The 26853-nt window shown below is 46.5% G+C and overlaps 1 protein-coding gene across 5 annotated transcripts in view; it reads left to right on the top strand.

The window, feature by feature from the left end:
- Positions 1 to 2109: 2109 nt before the first annotated feature.
- The window catches only part of LOC134969142 (phospholipase A and acyltransferase 3-like), a 24953-nt gene continuing 209 nt past the window's right edge, over positions 2110 to 26853 (top strand). Inside the window, exons 1-7 of one of the 5 annotated variants that reach the window (XM_063944892.1) lie at positions 2110 to 2224; positions 2629 to 2649; positions 4225 to 4319; positions 4560 to 4610; positions 5906 to 6005; positions 24835 to 25094; positions 26670 to 26853. The exon at positions 26670 to 26853 is cut by the window's right edge and continues 209 nt beyond it. In XM_063944892.1, coding sequence (XP_063800962.1) covers positions 4599 to 4610; positions 5906 to 6005; positions 24835 to 25094; positions 26670 to 26780 — 483 coding nt within the window. In that variant the 5' untranslated portion in view covers positions 2110 to 2224; positions 2629 to 2649; positions 4225 to 4319; positions 4560 to 4598 and the 3' untranslated portion in view covers positions 26781 to 26853. Of the gene's footprint in view, positions 2225 to 2260; positions 2391 to 2628; positions 2650 to 4224; positions 4320 to 4559; positions 4611 to 5905; positions 6006 to 24834; positions 25095 to 26669 lie in introns of those variants that run through there. The other 4 variants (XM_063944891.1, XM_063944890.1, XM_063944893.1 and 1 more) reach the window with 4 other exon arrangements.

The following is a 26853-nucleotide window of genomic DNA, read 5'->3' as shown; positions in this document are numbered from 1 at the left end:
TACCTCTGGAATAACTACCCCGCCAGATCCCTTAACATCTATATTAAATATTTGTAAATCATATAAGTTTAGGATTCCTCTATAATACACGGTTTGGATAAAATACTTCCACACCTTAAATCAGCAAGATTGCAAGAAATACATCTTCGGATTTTGAGTCGCACATAGGCCCTCATTCCGAGTTGTTCGCTCGCTAGCTGCTTTTAGCAGCATTGCACACACTAAGCCGCCGCCCTCTGGGAGTGTATTTTAGCTTAGCAGAATTGCGAACGAAAGATTAGCAGAATTGCAAATAGAAATTTCTTAGCAGTTTCTGAGTAGCTCCAGACTTACTCCTACATTGCGATCAGTTCAGTCAGTTTCGTTCCTGGTTTGATGTCACAAACACACCCAGCGTTCGCCCAGACACTCCCCCGTTTCTTCAGACACTCCCGCGTTTTTCCCAGAAACGCCAGCATTTTTTTTCACACACTCCCAGAAAACGGCCAGTTTCCGCCCAGAAACACCCACTTCCTGTCAATCACAGTACGATCACCTTGTTATGCCGTGAGTAAAATACCTAACTTTTGTGTAAAATAACTAAGCGCATGCGCTCTGCGAACCTTGCGCATGCGCAGTAAGCGACTAATCGCAATATAGCGAAAATCGGCAACGAGCTAACAACTCGGAATGACCCCCATATATATCTCCTCTAAAAAGGAAACACTTTGTAATTTCAGCCACGGAGACTGTGTTAAGTGCGGTTGTCTAAATGCCTCTCTATCCCATAATTTATGGTTCTGTGGCAAAATAAATATATTCTGGAATAAAATACTAGACTACCTGGCCCAAGTAATGCAAATAAAGTTACCAAAAAATGCCCTTATCTTTGCAGGCCCTTATCTTTGCAGATTTTTCCTCATGGGAGATGACACCACCAATAGAGCCGTGTAAACCCCTTCTAGCGGTTATGGTAACAGTGGCCAAGTGATACTTAAGTATTGGATTTATAAATCTGCACCCACACTGTTGGAGTGGAAACGGCTCTGTTGGAGGTGTTGTATCATGAAGGACGCTTTTTCCACATACAATGTAGAGAAAGGAATAAATGTTTTTCATAAAAAATGGGGGGACATATATAGATTGCTTACCTGACCAACTTCAGTACAATATTTGGAAAGTGTTTGAACATACCGAATGGTTTTTACATAGACAAGTTGAGGATCAACCTATGCTATGATAGTGGTGTGATGTTAGCACCCTTCCTTAGGTGGGACCGGTCTATTATTCTAATATATACTTTTTGTTGTATGCTCTTTCAGAATTTCTGGGTTTACTCTATGGGTTGCATGGATACTATATATGGACAAGACAGTGGCACTTGTTCATTATACATATACTTATGAACAATCATTGACTGCTTTACTCATCATTGTTAATAGCCAATAAGCGGTGATTATGCAATCTTAGCTCTGATTAGCTTGTTTTATTTTAATTTTACATTTTATTTTTCATATTTGTTTTACTTGTTTTTGTTCAACCTGTTCATCCATACAGTGATCGTTACATACACACACAAAAAAAAGGGACAGTAGGCATTTATTTTGATTGTGAATTGGTACAATATCATTAATTTGACACAATGTATACTGTGTAAGTTCTACCAATATTGTATTGCAATTTACTTTTTGCTGTTCAATAAACAGTTATAAAGATTTTTTTTTAAACAGGGCGGAGCTACATGGACTGAGGGGACGGAGCTACATGGGCTGAGGGGCACAGGACCAATGTGTATAAGTGCCACTTCTGCGGGCATAATCTGGTAGATGTATGATAAAGTATACATCGTTCTTTAACTGTTCAGACTCGCTTCACCGCATTATCATGGTGAAGCGTGTACATATTTCGCCAGCATGTACTAATGGCTTTCTGCCAAGATGGGAATGCATTAGCTCACCTTTCCAGTGGTACGAGATCTCCCATATCAGCTTTCTTCAGCAGCCACACCAACAATGCACATACGCTCTCACACTCGCTCCCCCAGCCGGCTCACTGGGCATGCACAAAATCTCACTAATATAACAAGATCTCACATTGAGCCCGGTGCCGCCAGCCGCTGCAGCCAGGGACAGAACCCCAGGAGCAGTTCCGCATCGGGCCCATCCTCCTCCACTCCTCTGCCACCCAGAAAACTGCCAGAGTGCCAGTGGCAACTGCTGCGCTGGGAGAGTGAGGCAATAACAAAGTGAGCGCTATGTAACATGCAACGGTGGGCTGCCTGCCCGCACTGGAGAGTTGCCTGTTTCTGCCAGCAGCCTGCCTGTCATTCAAGAAGGGTGACGCACTACTTGAGGCAGGGCTACATGCGGCATTGGCCCTAAATACCTGTCAGCCTCCTGGGAAACTTCCTGGTAACTTTAACGCCCGATCTGATGGTATAGGAAGAGAAGGGGGTAGAAAGTGAAGGCCAGGGCAATTTGGGACTAGGGGCGGGAAGCATTGTCAGGCAGAGCATTTGTGTGTGTGGGGGGGGGGGGGGGGGGGGGTACCAGACATTGGGGTGTGCCTGTGCACGCCTTTGGATATGATGCATGCTTTGCAATGTACTGTACATTCCACTCATGTTAATGAGCACTTATTTTTTTACAGATATATGAGACTGGACAAGAGGTAAACTCTTACATTACTGGAAAATAATAGCCCAACCCTAGATATTTACCATTTCCCTCTGGGCCTTGTTCATTTGCACTAGCTGTGCTACGGCCTGTTCCACTCCCCCCAAAATAATGTCACAGCAATTACTAATCCTCAATTGAATCATTTAATCCTTTCTGCATAAGAAGAGGTTATATTGGGTCATACTTACCTATGTTTTATTTCTCCTCTCCGGGGGCGGGATGTACTAAGCGGAAAATGCGGTAAACTCCCTGTTTACCGCATTTTCCTGATGTACTAACCCCCGGCCGGCAGGACAGCGCCGCGGTGGGGTACGCCAGCTTTAGCTGGCGATAGTCCATAGAAGCCTATGGGCTTCTCTCCGCGGTGCTGTGTGAGCGGATCCCTCCCAGCATGCCCTGCGGCCGCCCCCGTCACCCCGCGCATGCGCAGACTGACTCCTGGGGCTGAATCCCGGAAGTCAGGCTGCCGCTGCGCATCGCGGAGGACAGCTCTTATCGGAAGAGCTGTCCTCCGCAATGCTGATCGCATATGTTAGTACATATGCGATCAGCATCGTGGCGCAGGGCGGCGATGGGCGGCGATGTACATTAGTACATCCCGCCCCGGGAGAAGCTACAGGAGACACTGCATGAAACTCTGGGGGGGGGGGGGGGGTGTCGAACAGTGACATCGGGAAAACGCCACAATTGACGGGTCCTCAGGTAAGGAGCAGGGCTGATATAGCACGGTTTGTTTCATTTTAGCCCCTCCCCCGCCCCACAGACCCACAAATGCCAGAGATTATCTCTCTGTCCTGCCCGCTTTACTAGGGTGCGGACAGGATTTGGGAGATGTGCCTGCTCTTCCAGGAGTGCGGGGGGCTACCCCAAAAACTGGGAACCTCCCGCAACTTCCGGGAGAGTAGGCAACTATAGGGCTAATTCAGATCTGATAGCTGCTGTGCATTTTCGCACAGCAGCTATCAGGTCTGAACTGCACGTGCGCCGGTGCCACAGTGCGCCGACGCATGCCAGACAGCCGACGGCTGTCTTAGCCCTGCGATTGCCTCTGCCTGATTGACAGACAGAGTTGGTCGCTGGGCGGGAGGGGTCAGGCCGGCGGTGTTTGGCTGCCGTTTAGCGGGTGCGGTCCAGGCAACGTAGGCATGCCCGGACCATTGGGGGGGCGGGTCACGGCGGCTGCGTGACACCGCACACAGCCGCTGCGACCTGGGCAGCGAGTAGTTCCAATACAAAAGCATTGCTGCTGTATGATGCTTTTGTACTTGTGCGGTGGGAGGGGGGGGGCTGACATGCAGGGCAGACTAGCCCTGTGTTGGGCGTCCCCCCACATGCCTGAAGACTGATTGTAGATGTGCTAAATTTAGCATATCTATGATCAGGTCTGAATTAGGCCCTATGTCTTGGGTATGTATGTGCGGAGAGACTGACCAGTCATATCAGCAAATGTCAATGTTATTACAGTAGAGGCAAAGTATCAAATATGACATCACATGTGTGTAGATAAGTAACTCAGCACACAGGTTTCCATTTCAATGTACCTGCAAGGAATTCCGTTTTACAACAGGTGCAGTGAGGAAATGGAACCGAAACTATGTGCGTGGAGTATATAAAGAGTTGTCTGCAGTAATATAGCTTATAGCCGGTGCAGCTGCGGGTTTGGTAAGTTCTGCACACCTACATTACAATAATTGCATAATATATAACATTTATGTAAAATAGCCATAGGTTTCACATACTGTAAATGAGCATAAAATACACTTAGGTGAGATACTGGCATTGATAAGACACACAGGTATGTTAATTATACATCTGAGTTCTCTTATGACAGATGTAACTGTTGCACCAATTCAGTATAATTGTTAAAGTATACTTCACCATTTAATATACTGTATATTGCAGATCCACAATTGTGTGCTGGAAGAAATTAATCTGTTGAACATGCCTCTACAGGTAAGTTATCAGACAAATGGTGATCATGTGTATGTGTACTCAGGGATATATATATATATATATATATATACTGGCACTGACATCAGTATGATATCTTGGGTGTCGGGATCCCGGCAGTCAGAAGACTGACGTGGGATCCCGACAGCCGGGATTCCCATGGCGAGTGCAGCGTGTCCCCTCGTGGGCTCACTGTGCTCGCCACACTTTGGTTATATACCCCCTCGGGTGGTGGCGTGGACCGGGAATCAGGTTGCCGGTATTTCACCGGGTGTCGAGATTCCAACGTCGGTATCCTGACAGTCGGGATCCCGACAGCTGGTAAATTGACTGCCTCCCCTGTATATATATATATATACTGTATAATATTATTATTACCAGTTATTTATATAGCGCACACATATTCTGCAGCGCTTTATAGAGAATATTTTGCCCATTCAATCAGTTCCTGCCCCATTTGAGTTTACAATCTATATTCCCTACCACATGTACACACATTCACACTAGGGTTAATTTTTGTTGGTATCCAATTAACCTACCAGTATATTTTTGGAGTGTGGGATGAATCCGGATTACCCGGAGGAAACCCACGCAAGTACGGGGAGAATATACAAACTCCACACAGTTGGGGACATGGTTGTAAATCGAACCCATGACCTCAGTGTTGTGAGGCAGTAATGCTAACCATTACACCATCCGTACTGCCTCTATATATATATATATATATACACACACACACACACACACACACACACACACACACACACACACACACACACACACACACACACACACACACACACACACACACATTAAATAGGATATGTTGTCTTATTGCAGCTGTTCCAGTGTATAATATATATAGTGTTTTTATAGTGTTTATAAACTCTGTTGTCAATTGTCTTGTATGGATGAATAGTCCCGTGAGTGCCACCCTAACTGTGAAGATATATATAGATATATATCAGTACTATGGTCCGGGTTTTCTTGGAAGCAGACTGGCAGAACCCCATGGACACTTTGTTACGAGACCCATCTTTAACCATTAAGGCAATCTCGGTATACTACAGCCATGTCTGAGAGAAGTTAGATTAGTCACTGTCTTCTCTGGGATTATCACGTTGTGTTATATTTATATATATAAAAAGCTTACCTTTCTTTTTTTAGTTTTTAAAATGTACTGTACAAATGATGTTACTAATTTCTTTGTTGTACTGTATTGTTATAGGACTTTTTTGTTTTTCAATAATCCAGTCTTCATCCTTAATAGTTTTAAACATTTTTTTGTACTTTCACAGGGTCCTTCTCCTATTCCTGGTGACTTAATAGAATTCTTCCGCCCTGTTTATCAACATTGGGGTGTTTATGTGGGACAAGGATATGTTGTCCATTTAACAGGTACTGTAAAACCATTGTGTTCTGACACTCACAGGATTTTTGTATTATATGTTAAGCCTAATGGGCAATTTAACAATATCTGCAATTGTACCCCGCCCCCAATAAATTAATATTTCTTTTCCTTAACAATCTATTTATTAAAGGTTTAGAGGCTAAGGAAGAAAGGGTTATGATGGTTCAACCTGGGTGAACATACAGAGATACAGTAGTTGTTGTCAGTCTTACTGTTGACTATACTTGTGATGTGTTCCATTGTACTGTATAAGTGAACCAAATAGAAAGAAAGGAGAGAGGGGCCACAGTTCTCCAGCAGAGCGCCTTCTGACATTTTGCTGCATTCAATATATGTCATATCAATGTCTATGGGGTCTATTTCCTAAGCCTTGGACAGAGATAAAGTCCCAGCCAATCAGCTCCTAACTACCATGTTACAGTCTGTGTTTGAAAAATGGCAGTTAGTAGCTGATTTACTGGTACTTATCTCCAGCCACTTTATCTCCATCAAAGGCTTAGTAAATAGATCCCTTAGTGTATTTAGACAGTTCAGAGATGGTCTAGGAAGCAAGGAGTATGATAGTGGACTAGGGATCTGAACATTAGTGATAAGAAATATTAAGCACTGTCAGAGGCGGATTGGCCATAGGGTTTACAGGGAAGATTCCCGGTGGGCCGACGCTCCCGTGGGGCCTGTTTTGTTAGAGGACATGTGGTCCTTTTTATAGACATAATGAATAAGATGCAAAATAATTTGCATATATGAAAATGACTTTGCTACTTAGCCTGTGATTGCAGATGATCTAGTGCAGGCATGTCCAAACTGCGGCCCTCCAGCTGTTGAGAAACTACACATCCCAGCATGCCCTGACACAGCTTTAGCATTCTCTGACAGCAAAACTGTGTCAGGGCATGCTGGGATTTGTAGTTTCACAACAGCTGGAGGGCCGCAGTTTGGACATGCCTGATCTAGTGTATGCTCTGTCTGCCTGCTTGGCTGACATATAAGATTGAGTGAATAGTGATTGGGATACGGTTGGTGTAATAAGCAGAAAAATATATTATCTAAAGAATTATATAGTTTCCTAAATTCTGAAGGTGTATCATATAATGTGCTCATAATATTTAATTTAATTTCTTTTTAACTTCCCCCTTGATGCTGGACATGCCCACTATCTGGAAAGTCTTGGGGGGAGGGTGCTGCTGCCATTGCCCATGGCTAGACCTTACACCTCTGGTGCTGCCCATGTGGGGCCACTAGTACAAATTTTTCCAGGGCCGCTTTTTGTTCCCAATCCGCCCCTGAGCACTGTAGCCATATGAAAGATATTATCGGGCAGTGCCAGAATATATGGGACAGAGAGTTCTTTCCAGGCCGCACTCACACCAACAAACTGGAGAGGAGGAAGGGAATATTTTATATAGATGCTGTGGAACTAGACACCAGCAGAGATATATTTATAGAGTTAAGCAATGAGATGGGGCGGTAGCTTCCACAGTCAGGAGGATCCTTACCGGGTTTGGGAACAATTACTATCTGGGCTTGATGGTGGCAATGTCAAACTTTGAACCTGCCAAAAATACAGCTGAAAAGAATCTGGAGGGTTGCGCTGAGGAATTCTGACTTTTATGTAATATATGTCCGGAAAACTATCTGGGTCTGGTGTGGAGGCATTTTTGAGAGTTTTAACAGTCTGAGTGATCTCCTGTAAAAGAACCTTATTAAGCAAAGAGACTTGAAAACTGTGCAGGTAGGGAGCAGGAATCCAGAAACTGATCGATGTGGCCTTCCAAACTGGAATCTAGCTGGCGATTGTTGTGCAGGACATAATGTTCCATATAAAATTCCTCAAAGCATTGTGCAATACGCTCCGGGTTGTAAATCTTCTGAGTATAAAAGTCCTTGATGAAATTGGTTCTGTTATAAAGTATAAAGTAGCCAACAACAACTCCACCGTGTCTTCTATATCAAATAAACTACGTTGCAACATAAAGTTTTAGCTGCATTTGAGAGATAATCTGATTAAGTTGTCCCTTTAGAGAGATCATATTATTCTGTACATTTGAGATGACGTTGATTTGTTCTGGTGAGCGCTCAAAGCTCAATCTCCAAGTCAAGAATTCATTGGTTCTCTTCGAGCTACTGCAAAATAACATAATAAAGTAGCCTCTAATGGTAAATCGTAAGGGCCTCCCAGACCACTGCAAGGGAAATATCAGAGAAAAAATCCTAAAGTACACACTAAACTAAACCATGCCTTTTCTCTAACGTCCTAGAGGATGCTGGGGACTCCGTAAGGACCATGGGGAGAGACGGGCTCCGCAGGAGACATGGGCACTTTAAGAAATAATTTAGTTCCTGGTGTGCACTTGCTCCTCCCTCTCTGCCCCTCCTCCAGACCTCAGTTTGATTCTGTGCCCAGAGGAGCTGGGTGCTTTTCAGTGAGCTCTCCTGAGTTTGCTGATAGAAAGTTTTTTTGTTAGGTTTTTTATTTTCAGGGAGCTCTGCTGGCAACAGACTCCCTGCATCGTGGGACTGAGGGGAGAGAAGCAGCCCTACTCTCTGAAGCTAGGTCCTGATTCTTAGGCTACTGGACACCATTAGCTCCAGAGGGATCAGTACGCAGGATCTCACCCTTGCCGTCCGTCCCAAAGCCGTGCCGCCGTCCCCCTCGCAGAGCCGGAAGACTGAAGCCGGGTGAGTATGAGAAGCAAGAAGACTTCACAGGCGGCAGAAGACTTTGTGATCTTCACTGGAGGTAACGCACAGCACTGCAGCTGTGCACCATTGCTCCACACACCTACACATACTCCGGTCACTGTTAGGGTGCAGGGCGCAGGGGGGGCGCCCTGGGCAGCATTTGGGACCTCATTTTGGCAAATGAACACATAGATACAGCTGGGCACTGTATATATGTAGGAGCCCCCGCCAAAGAAATAAAATTTAAGCGGGACAGAAGCCCGCCGCTGGGGGCTTCTCCCTCAGCACTCACCAGCGCCATTTTTTCTCCACAACACGCTGAGAGGAACCTCCCCAGGCTCTCCCCTGCTGATACACGGTGGAAGAGGGTTGAAAAGAGAGGGGGGGCACATAATTAGGCGCAAAAAAGTATATAAACAGCAGCTACTGGGTTAACATTAAGTTACTGTGTTATTCCTGGGTTATATAGCGCTGGGGTGTGTGCTGGCATACTCTCTCTCTGTCTCTCCAAAGGGCCTCGTGGGGGAACTGTCTTCAGAAAGGACATTCCCTGTGTGTGTGGTGTGTCGGTACGCTTGTGGCGACATGTCTGATGTGGAAGGCTATGTGGGAGAGGAGCGGGAGCAAATGAATGTGGTGTCTACGCCGACGGCGCAGACACCTGATTGGATGGATATGTGGAAGGTTTTAAATGATAATGTAAATTCCTTGCATAAAAGATTAGACAAGGCTGATGCATTGGGACAGGCAGGGTCTCAACCCTTGCCTGATCCTATGTCGCAGGGACCGTCGGGGTCTCAAAAGCGCCCACTATCCCAAATTGTTGACACAGATACCGACATGGATTCTGACTCCAGTGTCGATTACGATGATGCAAAGTTACAGCCAAAGTTGGCTAAATCACTCCGATATATGATTATAGCAATTAAGGAAGTTTTGCACATCACAGAGGAAACCCCTGTCCCTGACACAAGGTTTTATATGTATAAGGGAAAGAAACCTGAGGTAACTTTTCCCCTCTCACACGAACTGAATGAGTTATGTGAAAAAGCTTGGGAATCTCCAGATAAAAAACTGCAGATTTCCAAATGGATTCTTATGGCGTATCCTTTCCCGCCAACGGACAGGTTACGATGGGAATCCTCCCCTAGGGTGGACAAAGCTTTAACACGCTTATCCAAAAAGGTAGCCCATCCGTCCCAGGATACGGCTACTCTCAAGGATCCTGCTGATCGCAATCAGGAGGGTACCCTGAAGTCCATTTATACACATTCAGGTACCTTGCTCAGACCGGCAATCGCGTCGGCCTGGGTGTGTAGTGCAGTAGCGGCATGGACTGATACCTTATCAGAGGAGTTTGATACCCTAGATAGGGATACTGTTTTATTGACCCTGGGGCATATTAAAGACGTCCTTTATATGAGAGATGCTCAAAGAGACATTAGTCTGCTGGGTTCTAGAATAAACGCTATGTCGATTTCTGCCAGAAGGGTCCTGTGGACTCGGCAATGGACAGGTGATGCCGACTCTAAACGACATATAGAGGTTGTACCTTACAGGGGTGAGGAATTGTTCAGTGAAGGTCTCTCGGACCTGGTCTCCACAGCTATGGCTGGAAAGTCAAATTTTTTGCCTTATGTTCCCTCACAGCCTAAGAGAGCACCGCATTATCAAATGCAGTCCTTTCGTTCACAAAGAAACAAGAAAGTCCGAGGTGCGTCCTTTCTTGCCAGAGGGAGGGGCAGAGGAAAGAAGCTGCACAATACAGCTAGTTCCCAGGAACAGAAGTCCTCCCCAGCCTCTGCAAAATCCACTGCATGACGCTGGGGCTCCACTGGCGGAGTCGGGGCCAGTGGAGCCGCGTCTTCGGAATTTCAGCCACATGTGGGTTCACTCCCAGGTGGATCCCTGGGCAATAGAAATTGTGTCTCAGGGTTACAAGCTGGAATTCGAAGAGGTGCCTCCTCGCCGGTTTTTCAAATCGGCCCTACCGTCTTCCCCCCTAGAGAGGGAGATAGTGTTAAATGCAGTACAAAAATTGTATCTTCAGCAGGTGGTGGTCGAGGTTCCCCATCTTCAACAGGGAAGGGGTTATTATTCGACTATGTTTGTGGTTCCGAAACCGGACGGTTCGGTCAGACCCATATTGAATTTAAAATCTCTGAACCTATACTTGAAGAGGTTCAAGTTCAAGATGGAATCGCTAAGAGCGGTCATCGCCAGCCTGGAAGGGGGGGGATTTTATGGTGTCACTGGACATAAAGGATGCGTACCTTCATGTCCCCATTTATCCACCTCATCGGGCGTACCTACGATTTGCGGCACAGGACTGTCATTACCTTTTTCAGACGTTGACGTTTGTTCTCTCAACGGCTCCGAGGATTTTCACCAAGGTAATGGCGGAAATGATGGTGCTCCTGCGCAAGCAAGGTGTCACAATTATCCCGTACTTGGACGATCTCCTCATAAAAGCGAGATCAAGAGAGCAGTTGCTGAACAGCGTATCTCTTTCACTGAAAGTGTTACAACAACACGGCTGGATTCTCAATATCCCAAAGTCGCAGTTGGTTCCTACGACTCGTCTGCCTTTCTTGGGCATGATTCTGGACATGACCCAGAAAAGGGTTTATCTTCTGATAGAAAAAGCCCAGGAACTTATGACTCTGGTCAGGAACCTTTTGAAATCAAAAGGGATCTGTTGGACAAGTGGTCCGGATCACATCTACAGATGCATCGGTTGATCACCCTGTCCCCCAGGGCCAGGGTGTCGCTCCTGTGGGGGCTGCAGAGTGCTCACCTTCTAGAGGTCCGCAGATTCGGCATTCAGGATTGGATCCTGGTGACCACGGACGCAAGCCTCCGAGGTTGGGGAGCAGTCACACAGGGAAGAAATTTCCAGGGTCTTTGGTCAAGTCAAGAGACTTGTCTGCACATCAACATCCTGGAAATAAGGGCCATATACAACGCCCTACGTCAAGCGGAGGCCTTACTTCGCAACCAACCAGTTCTAATCCAGTCAGACAACATCACCGCAGTGGCTCATGTAAACCGCCAAGGCGGCACAAGGAGCAGAGCGGCAATGGCGGAAGCTACCAGGATTCTTCCCTGGGAGGAGAATCATGTAAGCGCACTGTCAGCAGTGTTCATTCCGGTAGTGGACAACTGGGAAGCAGACTTCCTCAGCAGACACGACCTACACCCGGGAGAGTGGGGACTTCATCCAGAAGTCTTCGCACAGATTGTGAGTCGGTGGGAACTGCCACAGATAGACATGATGGCATCCCGCCTCAACAAAAAGCTACATATTGCGCCAGGTCCAGAGACCCTCAGGCAGTAGTGGTAGACGCCCTTGTGACACCGTGGGTGTTCCGGTCCGTCTATGTATTTCCTTCTCTTCCTCTCATACCCAAGGTGTTGAGAATAGTAAGAAGAAAAGGAGTGAGAACAATCCTCGTTGTTCCAGATTGGCCACGACGGACCTGGTATCCAGATCTGCAGGAAATGCTCACGGAAGATCCGTGGCCTCTTCCTATCAGGCAGGACCTGTTGCAACAGGGACCCTGTCTGTTCCAAGACTTACCGCGGCTACGTTTGACGGCATGGCGGTTGAACGCCGGATCCTAGCGGAAAAAGGTATTCCGGTTGAGGTTATCCCTACGCTGATAAAGGCTAGGAAGGAAGTAACAGCAAAACATTATCACCGTATATGGCGAAGATATGTTTTTTGGTGTGAGGCCAGGGATGCTCCTACGGAAGAATTCCATCTGGGCCGTTTCCTTCACTTCCTACAAACTGGAGTGGATTTGGGCCTTAAATTAGGCTCCATTAAGGTCCAGATTTCGTTCCTATCCATTTTCTTTCAAAATGAATTGGCTTCTCTCCCAGAAGTTCAGACTTTTGTTAAGGGATTACTGCATATTCAGCCTCCGTTTGTGCCTCCGGTGGCGCCTTGGGACCTTAATGTGGTCTTGGACTTCCTAAAGTCACACTGGTTTGAACCACTGAAAACGGTGGAGTTGAAATATCTCACTTGGAAGGTGGTCATGTTATTAGCCCTAGCTTCGGCTAGGCGAGTGTCGGAATTAGCGGCTTTATCACATAAAAGCCCCTATCTGGTTTTCCATATGGATAGAGCGGAATTGCGGACACGTCCTCAGTTCCTGCCAAAAGTGGTTTCATCCTTTCATATGAACCAACCTATTGTGGTGCCTGTGGCTACACGGGACTTAGAGGATTCCGAGTCCCTTGATGTGGTCAGGGCTTTGAAGATTTATGTAGCCAGGACGGCTAGAGTCCGAAAAACAGAAGCACTGTTTGTTCTGTATGCAGCCAACAAGCTTGGCGGCCCTGCTTCAAAGCAGACTCTGGCTCGCTGGATCTGTAACACGATTCAGCAAGCGCATTCTACGGCTGGTTTGCCGTTACCAAAATCGGTCAAGGCCCATTCCACTAGGAAAGTGGGCTCTTCTTGGGCGGCTGCCCGAGGGGTCTCAGCACTACAACTGTGTCGAGCTGCTACTTGGTCGGGTACAAACACCTTTGCAAAATTCTATAAGTTTGATACCCTGGCTGAGGAGGACCTCATGTTTGCTCAATCGGTGCTGCAGAGTCATCCGCACTCTCCCGCCCGTTTGGGAGCTTTGGTATAATCCCCATGGTCCTTACGGAGTCCCCAGGTACATCAAGAATAAATGTGAACATCGGATGAATTGATGATAGACCCCTATCTATAGATAATAAAATTTATTGGATGGATTGTTGACAGATTCCCTTCTATAGATGGTTTAACCCATATTATGAATTAATTTACTTTGCTCCTATTCAATTAGGGTCCACTTAGTACATATGATGATATAAGCCCTGTTGGGCCTCTTTAATCTGTAATACAATAGGTTATATTTACCTTTAGGACCCATAGGACTATTATACATATAACAAACGGGATCATTACAGTTTATATTAATAGAATCGCACTGTAAAATAATAAGGAATATTCCTTCAACAGTGCAGCAAGAAGTTTGACAAAATCTCAAATATATGTAATGTAGCTGTCAGTAATAACTGACATGAGATGAGAAATATTACATTGTCTGCTTTCTAATATATTATGCTGCATTCAGACTGCAAATGCCGGATCCTACCCGGTAAGATAAACGTGTACTTACCGGGTGGGATCCGGCATTTGCACTCCGCTGCTGGCTTTCCGACCCGGCAATATACCGGGTCGGTTGCCATAACAACGGAGCGTGCAGCAGCAGCAGGGGCGGGGGTGGAGGCGGCGTCGGGAGATGAGCTCATCTCCAGCGCCGCCTCTCCCTATCTTGTGAATGGGAACCGTGTCGCATCGACACGGCTCCCATTCACACCGCACCTGACCCGGTAATCAACCCGGGTAAAACCCTTATTTTTTACCGGGTTGATTTACCGGGTCAGGCGACCCGCTAAATCTGCCAGTGTGCTTTCACATCGCACACTGACCCGGTTCGACACGGCAATATGCCGTGTCGGTACCGGGTTATTTGTGCGATGTGAAAGGGGTATTAGAGATTGCTATACCTCTTAAGAAAGCAGTACTATTAATATTAAAATCAAAACTGTACACGTCCTGATTGTCACCACAAAGGAAGAGGGCTACATAAGATAACTGGAATTGCTATATTCCTCTAAGGAGACGTATTATACTGTCTGCTTTCTAATATATTAGAGATTGCTATATCTCTTAAGAAAGCAGTAACATTAGAGTGCTATATAAGATAATTGGAACTGCTACATTCCTCTAAGCAACTCTACTTGTCATTAGCAGACATGAAATCAGACAAATGAAGTTGTCTTATTAACCATGTGTTGCTCCCTAGTAGACTTGAGATTGCTATATCTCTAAGGGAAGCAACTTTGAACACATAAAAATCAGACTGAAAAAGGTCTGAGTGTGAGTGTAAAGGAAGAGGGTTATTTATATATGACAACTAGAACTGCTATACTCCTTAAAAGTTATCTCATTTGCCAATACTCTATTAAATAAGTGGAACCTATAAGTAAATGGGAGCAATTTTCTCCCCTTGGTATAATAATTAAAACATCCCAAGTTTGGAGATTTATCTTTTCATACTATATATATTGAAACACTCCGTCTAAAGAATCACAATCGGGAATATAGTTAAAAGGGACATAGAGATATAGTGATCCCGAACGACTGCTCAATCTTATAACTGGAGGTGGGTTAATTCTATTATATCTATCTACCCCCACTGTCTTACTACTGGGAACGACTTTCTAAGAATCTACCCTCGCCTGGTGAATGGTGTATAAACAACAAGTTTCAATAATATTACAGCATGGAATTATTACATTAATAACTTGACCATACACAAGATAAAGTGGCGGAGGTGGCCATTAAAGAATTACACGTGGATACGCCTTTTAATCTTTCATTCACATTTCTTTATTTTCTTCTATTCACCTATATGTTTGTTCTGTGATTTTAAACTTTATGTTTCACTGCGAGTTTGGGATAAACATAAAAATACATATCTCATTTTAATGTATACTTAATAAAGGTTGCTTTTTACAATATAATCATTTTCTGTCTCAAGTGCGTCAACAGTACAGACTTCTTCTTGTCATTTTTTCCCTCCCAATTCTACACCTTACAGTGGACAGATTCCTCTTTTTACAAATTACGGCAGACAGCGTCCCCCTTTTTACACATTACGGCAGACAGCGTCCCCCTTTTTACACATTACGGCAGGCAGCGTCCCCCTTTTTACACATTACGGCAGACAGCGTGCACTTTTTCCACATAACGGCAGACAGTGTCCCCTTTTTACACATAACGGCTGACAGAGTACACTTTTTACACATAACGGCAGACAGCGTGCCCTTGTTAAACATTACGGCAGATAGCGTCCCCCTTTTTACACATTACGGCAGGCAGATGCCCCCTTTTTACACATAGCGGCAGGCAGATTCCCCATTTTTACACATAGCGGCAGGCAGTCCCCCCTTTTTACACATTGCGGCAGGCAGATTCCCCCTTTTTACACATTGCGGCAGGCAGTCCCCCGTTTTTACACATTGCGGCAGGCAGATTCCCCATTTTTACACATTGCGGCAGGCAGTCCCCCGTTTTTACTAGTGATGTGCACCGGACATTTTTCGGGTTTTGTGTTTTGGTTTTGGGTTCGGTTCCGCGGCCGTGTTTTGGATTCGGACGCGTTTTGGCAAAACCTCACCGAAATTTTTTTGTCGGATTCGGGTGTTTTTTTCAAAAAACCCTAAAAAAACAGCTTAAATCATAGAATTTGGGGTCATTTTGATCCCATAGTATTATTAACCTCAATTACCATAATTTCCACTCATTTCCAGTCTATTCTGAACACCTCACACCTCACAATATTATTTTTAGTCCTACAATTTGCACCGAGGTCGCTGGATGGCTAAGCTAAGTGACACAAGTGGCCGACACAAACACCTGGCCCATCTAGGAGTGGCACTGCAGTGTCAGGCAGGATGGCACTTCAAAAAAATAGTCCCCAAACAGCACATGATGCAAAGAAAAAAAGAGGCGCACCAAGGTCGCTGTGTGACTAAGCTAAGCGACACAAGTGGCCGACACAAACACCTGACCCATCTAGGAGTGGCACTGCAGTGTCAGGCAGGATGGCACTTCAAAAAAATAGTCCCCAAACAGCACATGATGCAAAGAAAAAAAGAGGCGCACCAAGGTCGCTGGATGGCTAAGCTAAGCGACACAAGTGGCCGACACAAACACCTGGCCCATCTAGGAGTGGCACTGCAGTGTCAGGCAGGATGGCACTTCAAAAAAATTGTCTCCAAACAGCACATGATGCAAAGAAAAATGAAAGAAAAAAGAGGTGCAAGATGGAATTGTCCTTGGGCCCTCCCACTCACCCTTATGTTGTATAAACAGGACATGCACACTTTAACGAACCCATCATTTCAGTGACAGGGTCTGCCACACGACTGTGACTGAAATGACTGGTTGGTTTGGGCCCCCACCAAAAAAGAAGCAATCAATCTCTCCTTGCACAAACTGGCTCTACAGAGGCAAGATGTCTACCTCATCATCATCCTCCGATTCCTCACTCCTTTCACTGTGTACATCCCCCTCCTCATAGATTATTAATTCGTCCCCACTGGAATCCACCATCTCAGGTCCCCGTGTACTTTCTGGAGGCAATTGCTGCTGGTGAATGTCTCCACGGAGGAATTGATTATAATTCATTTTAATTAACATCATCTTCTCCACATTTTCTGGAAGTAACCTCGTACGCCGATTGCTGACAAGGTGAGCGGCTGCACTAAACACTCTTTCGGAGTACACACTGGAGGGAGGGCAACTTAGGTAGAATAAAGCCAGTTTGTGCAAGGGCCTCCAAATTGCCTCTTTTTCCTGCCAGTATACGTACGGACTGTCTGACGTGCCTATTTGGATGCGGTCACTCATATAATCCTCCACCATTCTTTCAATGGTGACAGAATCATATGCAGTGACAGTAGACGACATGTCAGTAATCGTTGGCAGGTCCTTCAGTCCGGACCAGATGTCAGCACTCGCTCCAGACTGCCCTGCATCACCGCCAGCGGGTGGGCTCGGAATTCTGAGCCTTTTCCTCGCACCCCCAGTTGCGGGAGAATGTGAAGGAGGAGATGTTGATGGGTCACGTTCCGCTTGACTTGACAATTTTCTCACCAGCAGGTCTTTGAACCTCTGCAGACTTGTGTCTGCCGGAAAGAGAGATCCAAGGTAGGTTTTAAATCTAGGATCGAGCACGGTGGCCAAAATTTGGTGCTCTGATTTCAACAGATTGACCACCCGTGAATCCTGGTTAAGCGAATTAAGGGCTCCATCCACAAGTCCCACATGCCTAGCGGAATCGCTCTGTTTTAGCTCCTCCTTCAATGTCTCCAGCTTCTTCTGCAAAAGCCTGATGAGGGGAATGACCTGACTCAGGCTGGCAGTGTCTGAACTGACTTCACGTGTGGCAAGTTCAAAGGGTTGCAGAACCTTGCACAACGTGGAATCATTCTCCACTGCGCTTGAGTCAGGTGCATTCCCCCTCCTTTGCCTATATCGTGGCCAGATGTATAGGCTTGAATGGTCTTTTGCTGCTCCTCCATCCTCTGAAGCATATAGAGGGTTGAATTCCACCTCGTTGCCACCTCTTGCTTCAGATGATGGCAGGGCAGGTTCAGGAATGTTTGGTGGTGCTCCAGTCTTCTGTACGCCGTGCCTGAATGCGGATTCTTCGGGCCACCGACAGCATCTCTTGCACGCCCCTGTCGTTTTTTAAATAATTCTGCACCACCAAATTCAATGTATGTGCAAAACATGGGACGTGCTGGAATTTGCCCAGATGTAATGCACGCACAATATTGCTGGCGTTGTCCGATGGCACAAATCCCCAGGAGAGTCCAATTGGGGTAAGCCATTTTGCGATGATCTTCCTCAGTTCCCGTAAGAGGTTTTCAGCTGTGTGCCTCTTATGGAAAGCGGTGATACAAAGCGTAGCCTGTCTAGGAACGAGTTGGCGTTTGCGAGATGCTGCTACTGGTGCCGCCGCTGCTGTTCTTGCTGCGGGAGGCAATACATCTACCCAGTGGGCTGTCACAGTCATAAAGTCCTGAGTCTGCCCTGCTCCACTTGTCCACATGTCCGTGGTTAAGTGGACATTGGGTACAACTGCATTTTTTATGACACTGGTGAGTCTTTTTCTGAGGTCTGTGTACATTTTCGGTATCGCCTGCCTAGAGAAATGGAACCTAGATGGTATTTGGTACCGGGGACACAGTACCTCAATCAAGTCTATAGTTGCCTCTGAATTAACGATGGATACCGGAAACCACGTTTCTCACCGCCCGGGCTGCCAAGGCCTGAGTTATCTGCTTTGCAGCAGGATGACTGCTGTAATATTTCGTCTTCCTCGCAAAGGACTGTTGGACAGTCAATTGCTTACTGGAAGTAGTACAAGTGGTCTTCCGACTTCCCCTCTGGGATGACGATCGACTCCCAGCAGCAACAACAGCAGCGCCAGCAGCAGTAGGCGTTACACTCAAGGATGCATCGGAGGAATCCCAGGCAGGAGAGGACTCGTCAGACTTGCCAGTGACATGGCCTGCAGGATTATTGGCTTTCCTGGATAAGGAGGAAATTGACACTGAGGGAGTTGGTGGTGTGGTTTGCAGGAGCTTGGTTACAAGAGGAAGGGATTTAGTGGTCAGTGGACTGCTTCCGCTGTCATCCAAAGTTTTTGAACTTGTCAATGTCTTATGATGAATGCGCTGCAGGTGACGTATAAGGGAGGATGTTCCGAGGTGGTTAACGTCCTTACCCCTACTTATTACAGCTTGACAAAGGCAACACACGGCTTGACACCTGTTGTCCGCATTTGTGTTGAAATAATTCCACACCGAAGAGCTGATTTTTTTTGTATTTTGACCAGGCATGTCAATGGCCATATTCGTCCCACGGACAATAGGTGTCTCCCCGGGTGCCTGACTTAAACAAACCACCTCACCATCAGAATCCTCCTTGTCAATTTCCTCCCCAGTGCCAGCAACACCCATATCCTCATCCTGGTGTACTTCAACACTGACATCTTCAATTTGACTATCAGGAACTGGACTGCGGGTGCTCCTTCCAGCACTTGCAGGGGGCGTGCAAATGGTGGAAGGCGCAAGCTCTTCCCGTCCAGTGTTGGGAATGTCAGGCATCGCAACTGACACAATTGGACTCTCCTTGGGGATTTGTGATTTAGAAGAACGCACAGTTCTTTGCTGTGCTTTTGCCAGCTTAAGTCTTTTCATTTTATTAGCGAGAGGATGAGTGCTTCCATCCTCATGTGAATCTGAACCACTAGCCATGAACATAGGCCAGGGCCTCAGCCGTTCCTTGCCACTCCGTGTCGTAAATGGCATATTGGCAAGTTTACGCTTCTCATCAGACGCTTTCATTTTAGATTTTTGGGTCATTTTACTGAACTTTTTTTTGGGGGATTTTACATGCTCTCTACTATGACATTGGGCATCGGCCTTGGCAGACGATGTTGATGGCATTTCATCGTCTCGGCCATGACAAGTGGCAGCAGCTTCAGCACGAGGTGGAAGTGGATCTTGATCTTTCCCTATTTTACCCTCCACATTTTTGTTCTCCATTTTTTAATGTGTGGAATTATATGCCAGTATCAATAACAATGGCCTACTACTATATATACTGCGCACAACTAAAATGCACCACAGGTATAGAATGTAGATGGATAGTATACTTAATGATGACACAGAGGTAGGCACAGCAGTGGCCTTCCGTATCGTACTGCTATATATAGTATACTGGTGGTCACTGTGTCGGCAAACTGCAAAACTAAAATGCACCACAGGTATAGAATGTAGATGGATAGTATACTTAATGACGACACAGAGGTAGGCACAGCAGTGGCCTTCCGTATCGTACTGCTATATATAGTATACTGGTGGTCACTGTGTCGGCAAACTGCAAAACTAAAATGCACCACAGGTATAGAATGTAGATGGATAGTATACTTAATGACGACACAGAGGTAGGCACAGCAGTGGCCTTCCGTATCGTACTGCTATATATAGTATACTGGTGGTCACTGTGTCGGCAAACTGCAAAACTAAAATGCACCACAGGTATAGAATGTAGATGGATAGTAGACTTAATGACGACACAGAGGTAGGCACAGCAGTGGCCTTCCGTATCGTACTGCTATATATAGTATACTGGTGGTCACTGTGTCGGCAAACTGCAAAACTAAAATGCACCACAGGTATAGAATGTAGATGGATAGTATACTTAATGACGACACAGAGGTAGGCACAGCAGTGGCCTTCCGTATCGTACTGCTATATATAGTATACTGGTGGTCACTGTGTCGGCAAACTGAAAAACTAAAATGCACCACAGGTATAGAATGTAGATGGATAGTATACTTAATGACGACACAGAGGTAGGCACAGCAGTGGCCTTCCGTATCGTACTTCTATATATAGTATACTGGTGGTCACTGTGTCGGCAAACTGCAAAACTAAAATGCACCACAGGTATAGAATGTAGATGGATAGTATACTTAATGACGACACAGAGGTAGGCACAGCAGTGGCCTTCCGTATCGTACTGCTATATATAGTATACTGGTGGTCACTGTGTCGGCAAACTGCAAAACTAAAATGCACCACAGGTATAGAATGTAGATGGATAGTATACTTAATGACGACACAGAGGTAGGCACAGCAGTGGCCTTCCGTATCGTACTGCTATATATAGTATACTGGTGGTCACTGTGTCGGCAAACTGCAAAACTAAAATGCACCACAGGTATAGAATGTAGATGGATAGTATACTTAATGACGACACAGAGGTAGGCACAGCAGTTGGCTTCCGTATCGTACTGCTATATATAGTATACTGGTGGTCACTGTGTCGGCAAACTGCAAAACTAAAATGCACCACAGGTATAGAATGTAGATGGATAGTATACTTAATGATGACACAGAGGTAGGCACAGCAGTGGCCTTCCGTATCGTACTGCTATATATAGTATACTGGTGGTCACTGTGTCGGCAAACTGCAAAACTAAAATGCACCACAGGTATAGAATGTAGATGGATAGTATACTTAATGACGACACAGAGGTAGGCACAGCAGTGGCCTTCCGTATCGTACTGCTATATATAGTATACTGGTGGTCACTGTGTCGGCAAACTGCAAAACTAAAATGCACCACAGGTATAGAATGTAGATGGATAGTATACTTAATGACGACACAGAGGTAGGCACAGCAGTGGCCTTCCGTATCGTACTGCTATATATAGTATACTGGTGGTCACTGTGTCGGCAAACTGCAAATCTAAAATGCACCACAGGTATAGAATGTAGATGGATAGTATACTTAATGACGACACAGAGGTAGGCACAGCAGTGGCCTTCCGTATCGTACTGCTATATATAGTATACTGGTGGTCACTGTGTCGGCAAACTGCAAAACTAAAATGCACCACAGGTATAGAATGTAGATGGATAGTATACTTAATGATGACACAGAGGTAGGCACAGCAGTGGCCTTCCGTATCGTACTGCTATATATAGTATACTGGTGGTCACTGTGTCGGCAAACTGCAAAACTAAAATGCACCACAGGTATAGAATGTAGATGGATAGTATACATAATGACGACACAGAGGTAGGCACAGCAGTGGCCTTCCGTATCGTACTGCTATATATAGTATACTGGTGGTCACTGCACTGTACTCCTCCTATATAATATTAATTATACTGGTGGTCCCCAGTCCCCACAATAAAGCAGCACACTGAGCACAGATATGGAGTGTTTTTCAGGCAGACAACGTATACTGGTGGTCACTGTCAGCAAAACTCTGCACTGTACTCCTGCTATATAATACAGCTGCTAGCCAGTCCCCACAATTAAGCAGTGTGAGCACAGATATATTATGCAGCACACTGAGCACAGATATGGAGCGTTTTTTTCAGGCAGAGAACGGATAAAACTGGTGGTCACTGATCAGCAAAACTCTGCACTGTACTCCTCCTAACAGCTGTTCCCCAGTCCTCCCCACAATTAAGCAATAAAGCAATCAAGTTCAACAATAAACGGAGAGGACGCCAGCCACGTCCTCTCCCTATCATCTCCAATGCACGAGTGAAAATGGCGGCGATGCGCGGCTGCTTATATAGAATCCGAATCTCGCGAGAATCCGACAGCGGGATGATGACGTTCGGGCGCGCTCGGGTTAGCCAAGCAAGGCGGGAAGGTTCGAACCTGCCTCGGACCCGTGTAAAATGGGTGAAGTTCGGGGGGGGTTCGGTTTCCGAGAAACCGAACCCGCTCATCACTAGTTTTTACACATTGCGGCAGGCAGTCCCCCATTTTTACACATTGCGGCAGGCAGATTCCCCATTTTTACACATTGCGGCAGGCAGATTCCCCCTTTTTACACATTGCGGCAGGCAGTCTCCCATTTTTACACATTGCGGCAGGCAGATTCCCCATTTTTACACATTGCGGCAGGCAGATTCCCCCTTTTTACACATAGCGGCAGGCAGTCCCCCATTTTTACACATAGCGGCAGGCAGTCCCAAGAAAGAAAGAAAGAAAGAAAGAAAGAAAGAAAGAAAGAAAGAAAGAGACAGATAGAAAGAAGAATTATACTTACCCTCTCCGCTGGCTCAGGCACCTCGGTGCAGCGTCGGACGATTCCCGGGCTGGAGAGGAGGAGGAGGGAGGTGAAGGAGGGAGCTGCAGCAGCGCTGTGTTATTGGTGGAGGCGCTGCTGCCCCTCTGCTTCACTATAGGCTGTTCTCGGAAGACAGCCTATAGTGAAGCAGAGGGGCAGCAGCAGCAGCGCCTCCACCAGTAGTAAAGCGCTGCTTCGGCTCCCTCCTTCACCTCCCTCCTCCTCCTTCCCCCGTACCGCTGCTCCTCTCCTCTCTCCGGGCGGCTGTGCGCTGCGGGCAGCGGTTGCCCGCAGCGCACAGTGGCATGTAATGAGTCAGTTTGACTCATTACATGCTTTGGGCCCCTGGACAGAGGCGGGCCCCAGTGCAACGCACTGGTTGCACTGGCGGTAGTTCTGCCTCTGCTGCAAACGCTTGGACACACCTGCATATTTCCAACCACTCCCAGAAAACGGTCAGTTACCATCCACAAATGGCTTCATCCTGTCAATCTTCTTGCGATCGCCCGTGCGAATGGATCCTTCGCACAAACCCATCGCCTGTGCATTGTGGTGCATATGCATGCGCATTTCTTACGCAGTTCTGACCTGATCGCATCGCTGCAAAAACCGCTAGCGAGCGATCAGGTCTGAATTACCCCTATTGTCTCCAATGGGTTCATTATATACAGTACATATGAAAGGAAAAATTAGCTTTATCTTGTATCAGCAGTTTGCCTTTAACAAAAAGCTTTTGTAATTTGGGGGGTCATTCCGAGTTGATCGTAGCTGTGCTAAATTTAGCACAGCTACGATCATGAACTTAGACATGCAGGGGGACGCCCAGCACAGGGCTAGTCCACTCCGCATGTCAGTGCCCCCCCCCCCCCCCCCGCACAAATACAAAAGCATCGCACAGCGGCAATGCTCTTGTATTTGTGGAGTAACTCCCGGCCAGCGCAGCTCCTGCGGCTGGCCGGGAGTTGTGTGCTCGCCACAGCGGCACGCCCCCCCCCCCCCACAACGGACCGGCCATGCCTGCGTTGGCCGGACTGCGCCTAGTAAATGCCAGCTAAGCGCCGCCGTTCAGCCCCCTTCCACCCAGCGACCGCCTCTGTCTCAGGCGGGTCGGAATGACCCCCCTGGAACTTGTTTAAGGATTTGTAGCATGTAACATTCAGCAATATTTGTATGTCCTAGACACACAAGATACACAACTCCATCTCTATCTATCTATCTATCTATCTATCTATGGGGGTCATTCCGAGTTGTTCGCTCGCTAGCTGCTTTTAGCAGCATTGCACATGCTAGGCCGCCGCCCTCTGGGAGTGTATCTTAGCTTAGCAGAATTGCGAACGAAAGATTAGCAGAATTGCGAATAGAAATTTCTTAGCAGTTTCTGAGTAGCTCCAGACCTATTCACAGATTGCGATCAGCTCAGGCCGTTTCGTTCCTGGTTTGACGTCACAAACACGCCCTGCGTTTGGCCAGCCACTCCCCCGTTTCTCCAGACACTCCCGCGTTTTATCCTGGCACGCCTACGTTTTTCCGCACACTCCCACAAAACAGTCAGTTTCCGCCCAGAAACACCCACTTCCTGTCAATCACACTCCGATCACTTCAACAATGAAAATTCTTTGTTCGGACGTGAGTAAATCTACTAAGTTTTGTGCTAAAATACTAACCGCATGCGCACTGCGTACCATGCGCATGCGCATTTTTGCCTTAATCGCTCCGTTGCGAAAATCAGCAATGAGCGAACAACTCGGAATGACCCCCTATATCTATAGTGAGTGTAATGCATAATGAATGTGCTGGACCTCCATAGCCTATTTTCTTGAACATGAATTGTTGAAATGTTCTATGATATTCCCTTTTTATGAGGCCTGCCACTAACACGTGATTTTATCGTTCTGCCATTAGACCAAGATGGTTGGATCAGCATATCCTCGGCATTTGGAGAAAAAGCTGTGGTCAGAAAAGATCATATTGATACAGTTGCTGCCGGCTGCATCTACAGAGTGAATAACAAGTACGACAAGAAGCGCAGCCCGTACCCACCAGGAAAAGTAGTGAAAGCTGCACTGGAGCAGGTGGGGGAGCAGCTGGACTATAGTGTCACTAGTGCCAACTGTGAGCACTTTGCGACAGAACTGAGATATGGCAACAGGTCTTCCCAACAGGTATTGTATGAATCACAAAGTAATGTATAAGTTTGGTATAGAATAGAGCTTTCTCTCACTTTATTCCATGTATAATCGCTTTTCGCCTGTTACATCGCAACAAACTTCAAAGGCAGAATAATTTTGAAAATGCAAAAAAAGGCCAGGAAACTCAAGATCAGGCATACTGAACATATAGGGGACGTGTGATACCCTGCAGGATGCAGACATCGGCAAGATCAGGCGTATTGAACATATAGCGGACATGTGATACCCTGCAGGATGCAGACATCGGCAAGATCAGGCATACTGAACATTTAGGGGACGTGTGATAGCGTGCGAGATGCAGACATCAACAAGATCAGGCATACTATGCCTAATTCAGACCTGTCCCACCTGCACTGCACATGTTTTTACCCATTAGAGAATTTTTTTGCTGTTGCGATCAGGTCTGAATTAGGCCCACTGAACATATAGGGGACGTGTGATAGCGTGCAGGATGCAGACATCGGCAAGATCAGGCATACTGAACATCTAGGGGACGTGCGATAGCCTGCAGGATGCAGCCATCAGCAAGGTCAGGCATACTGAACATCTAGGGGACGTGTGATAGCCTGCGAGATGCAGACATCAACAAGATCAGGCATACTGAACATATAGCTGATGTGTGATAGCCTGCAGGATGATCAAGCATACTGAAGATCATCAGCAAGATCAGGCATACTGCGCTCTCCTCTCCTCTGACACATTGACAGCAGAGCCAGCCCCAGGCAGCAGCAGCAGCGGTGAGTTGCACTGCTGGGGGCATATGTGTATCTGGAACTATTGGGGGATCATATGTATATCTTGCACTGTGGGGGCATATGTGTATCTAGCACTGTGGGGGGCGTATGTGTATCTGGCACTGTAGGGACATCTCTGGCACTGTGGGGCATATGTGTATCTGGCACTGTGGGTGCATATTTAGCACTGTGGGGGCATATCTGGCACTGCGGGGGCAATGGTGTATCTGGCACTGTGGTTGCATATGTGTATCTGGCACTGTGGGGCCATATTTTTATCTGGCACTGTGGGGCCATATATGTATCTGGCACTGTGAGGGCATATTTGTATCTGGCACTGTGGGGGTATATCTGGCACCATAGGTGCATATGTGTATCTGGCACTGTGGGGACATATTTGTACCTGGCACAGCGAGGGCATATCTGGCACTGTGGGGGCATTTCTGACACCGCAGGGGCATATGTGTATCTGGCATGGTGGGAGCATATTTGTATCTGGCACTGTGGGGGCATATGTGTATCTGGCAATGTGGGGGCATATGTGTATCTGGCAATGTGGGGGCATATGTGTATCTGGCACTATTGGGGCATATGTATATCTGGCACTGCACTATTGGGGGCATATGTGTATCTGGCTCTATTGGAGGCATATGTGTATCTGGCACTGCACTATTGCGGTTATATGTGTATCTTCATTTTCAATGGCAGCATCCATTTTTTGGCACGCGCGCACACAGTACCACTAAGAATTTTTTTCTACTTGCTGGCTGAGAGATTCATCTGAAAAACTACCCTTTTCCTCTACTTTTCACAGGTGGATCAAGCTTTTGTGGCAGCTGGAGTTGGAGCTGGTGTATTTATTGCAGCAGGCCTTATAGCAGGAGTCCTGTTTACCTCTATAAGGAATAAAAGACAAAACCAATAAATAGGATTGACAATTATTACCACAGATCTACAGAACTTTGCAGATGTTATAAATCACCTCCAGTAGGTGTCCT

The sequence above is a fragment of the Pseudophryne corroboree genome, chromosome 11 (genome assembly GCF_028390025.1).
Source record: "Pseudophryne corroboree isolate aPseCor3 chromosome 11, aPseCor3.hap2, whole genome shotgun sequence".
NCBI lineage: Eukaryota > Metazoa > Chordata > Amphibia > Anura > Myobatrachidae > Pseudophryne > Pseudophryne corroboree.
Note: the sequence above shows the minus strand (reverse complement) of the source record. Positions and strands in the feature narration are given on the sequence as shown.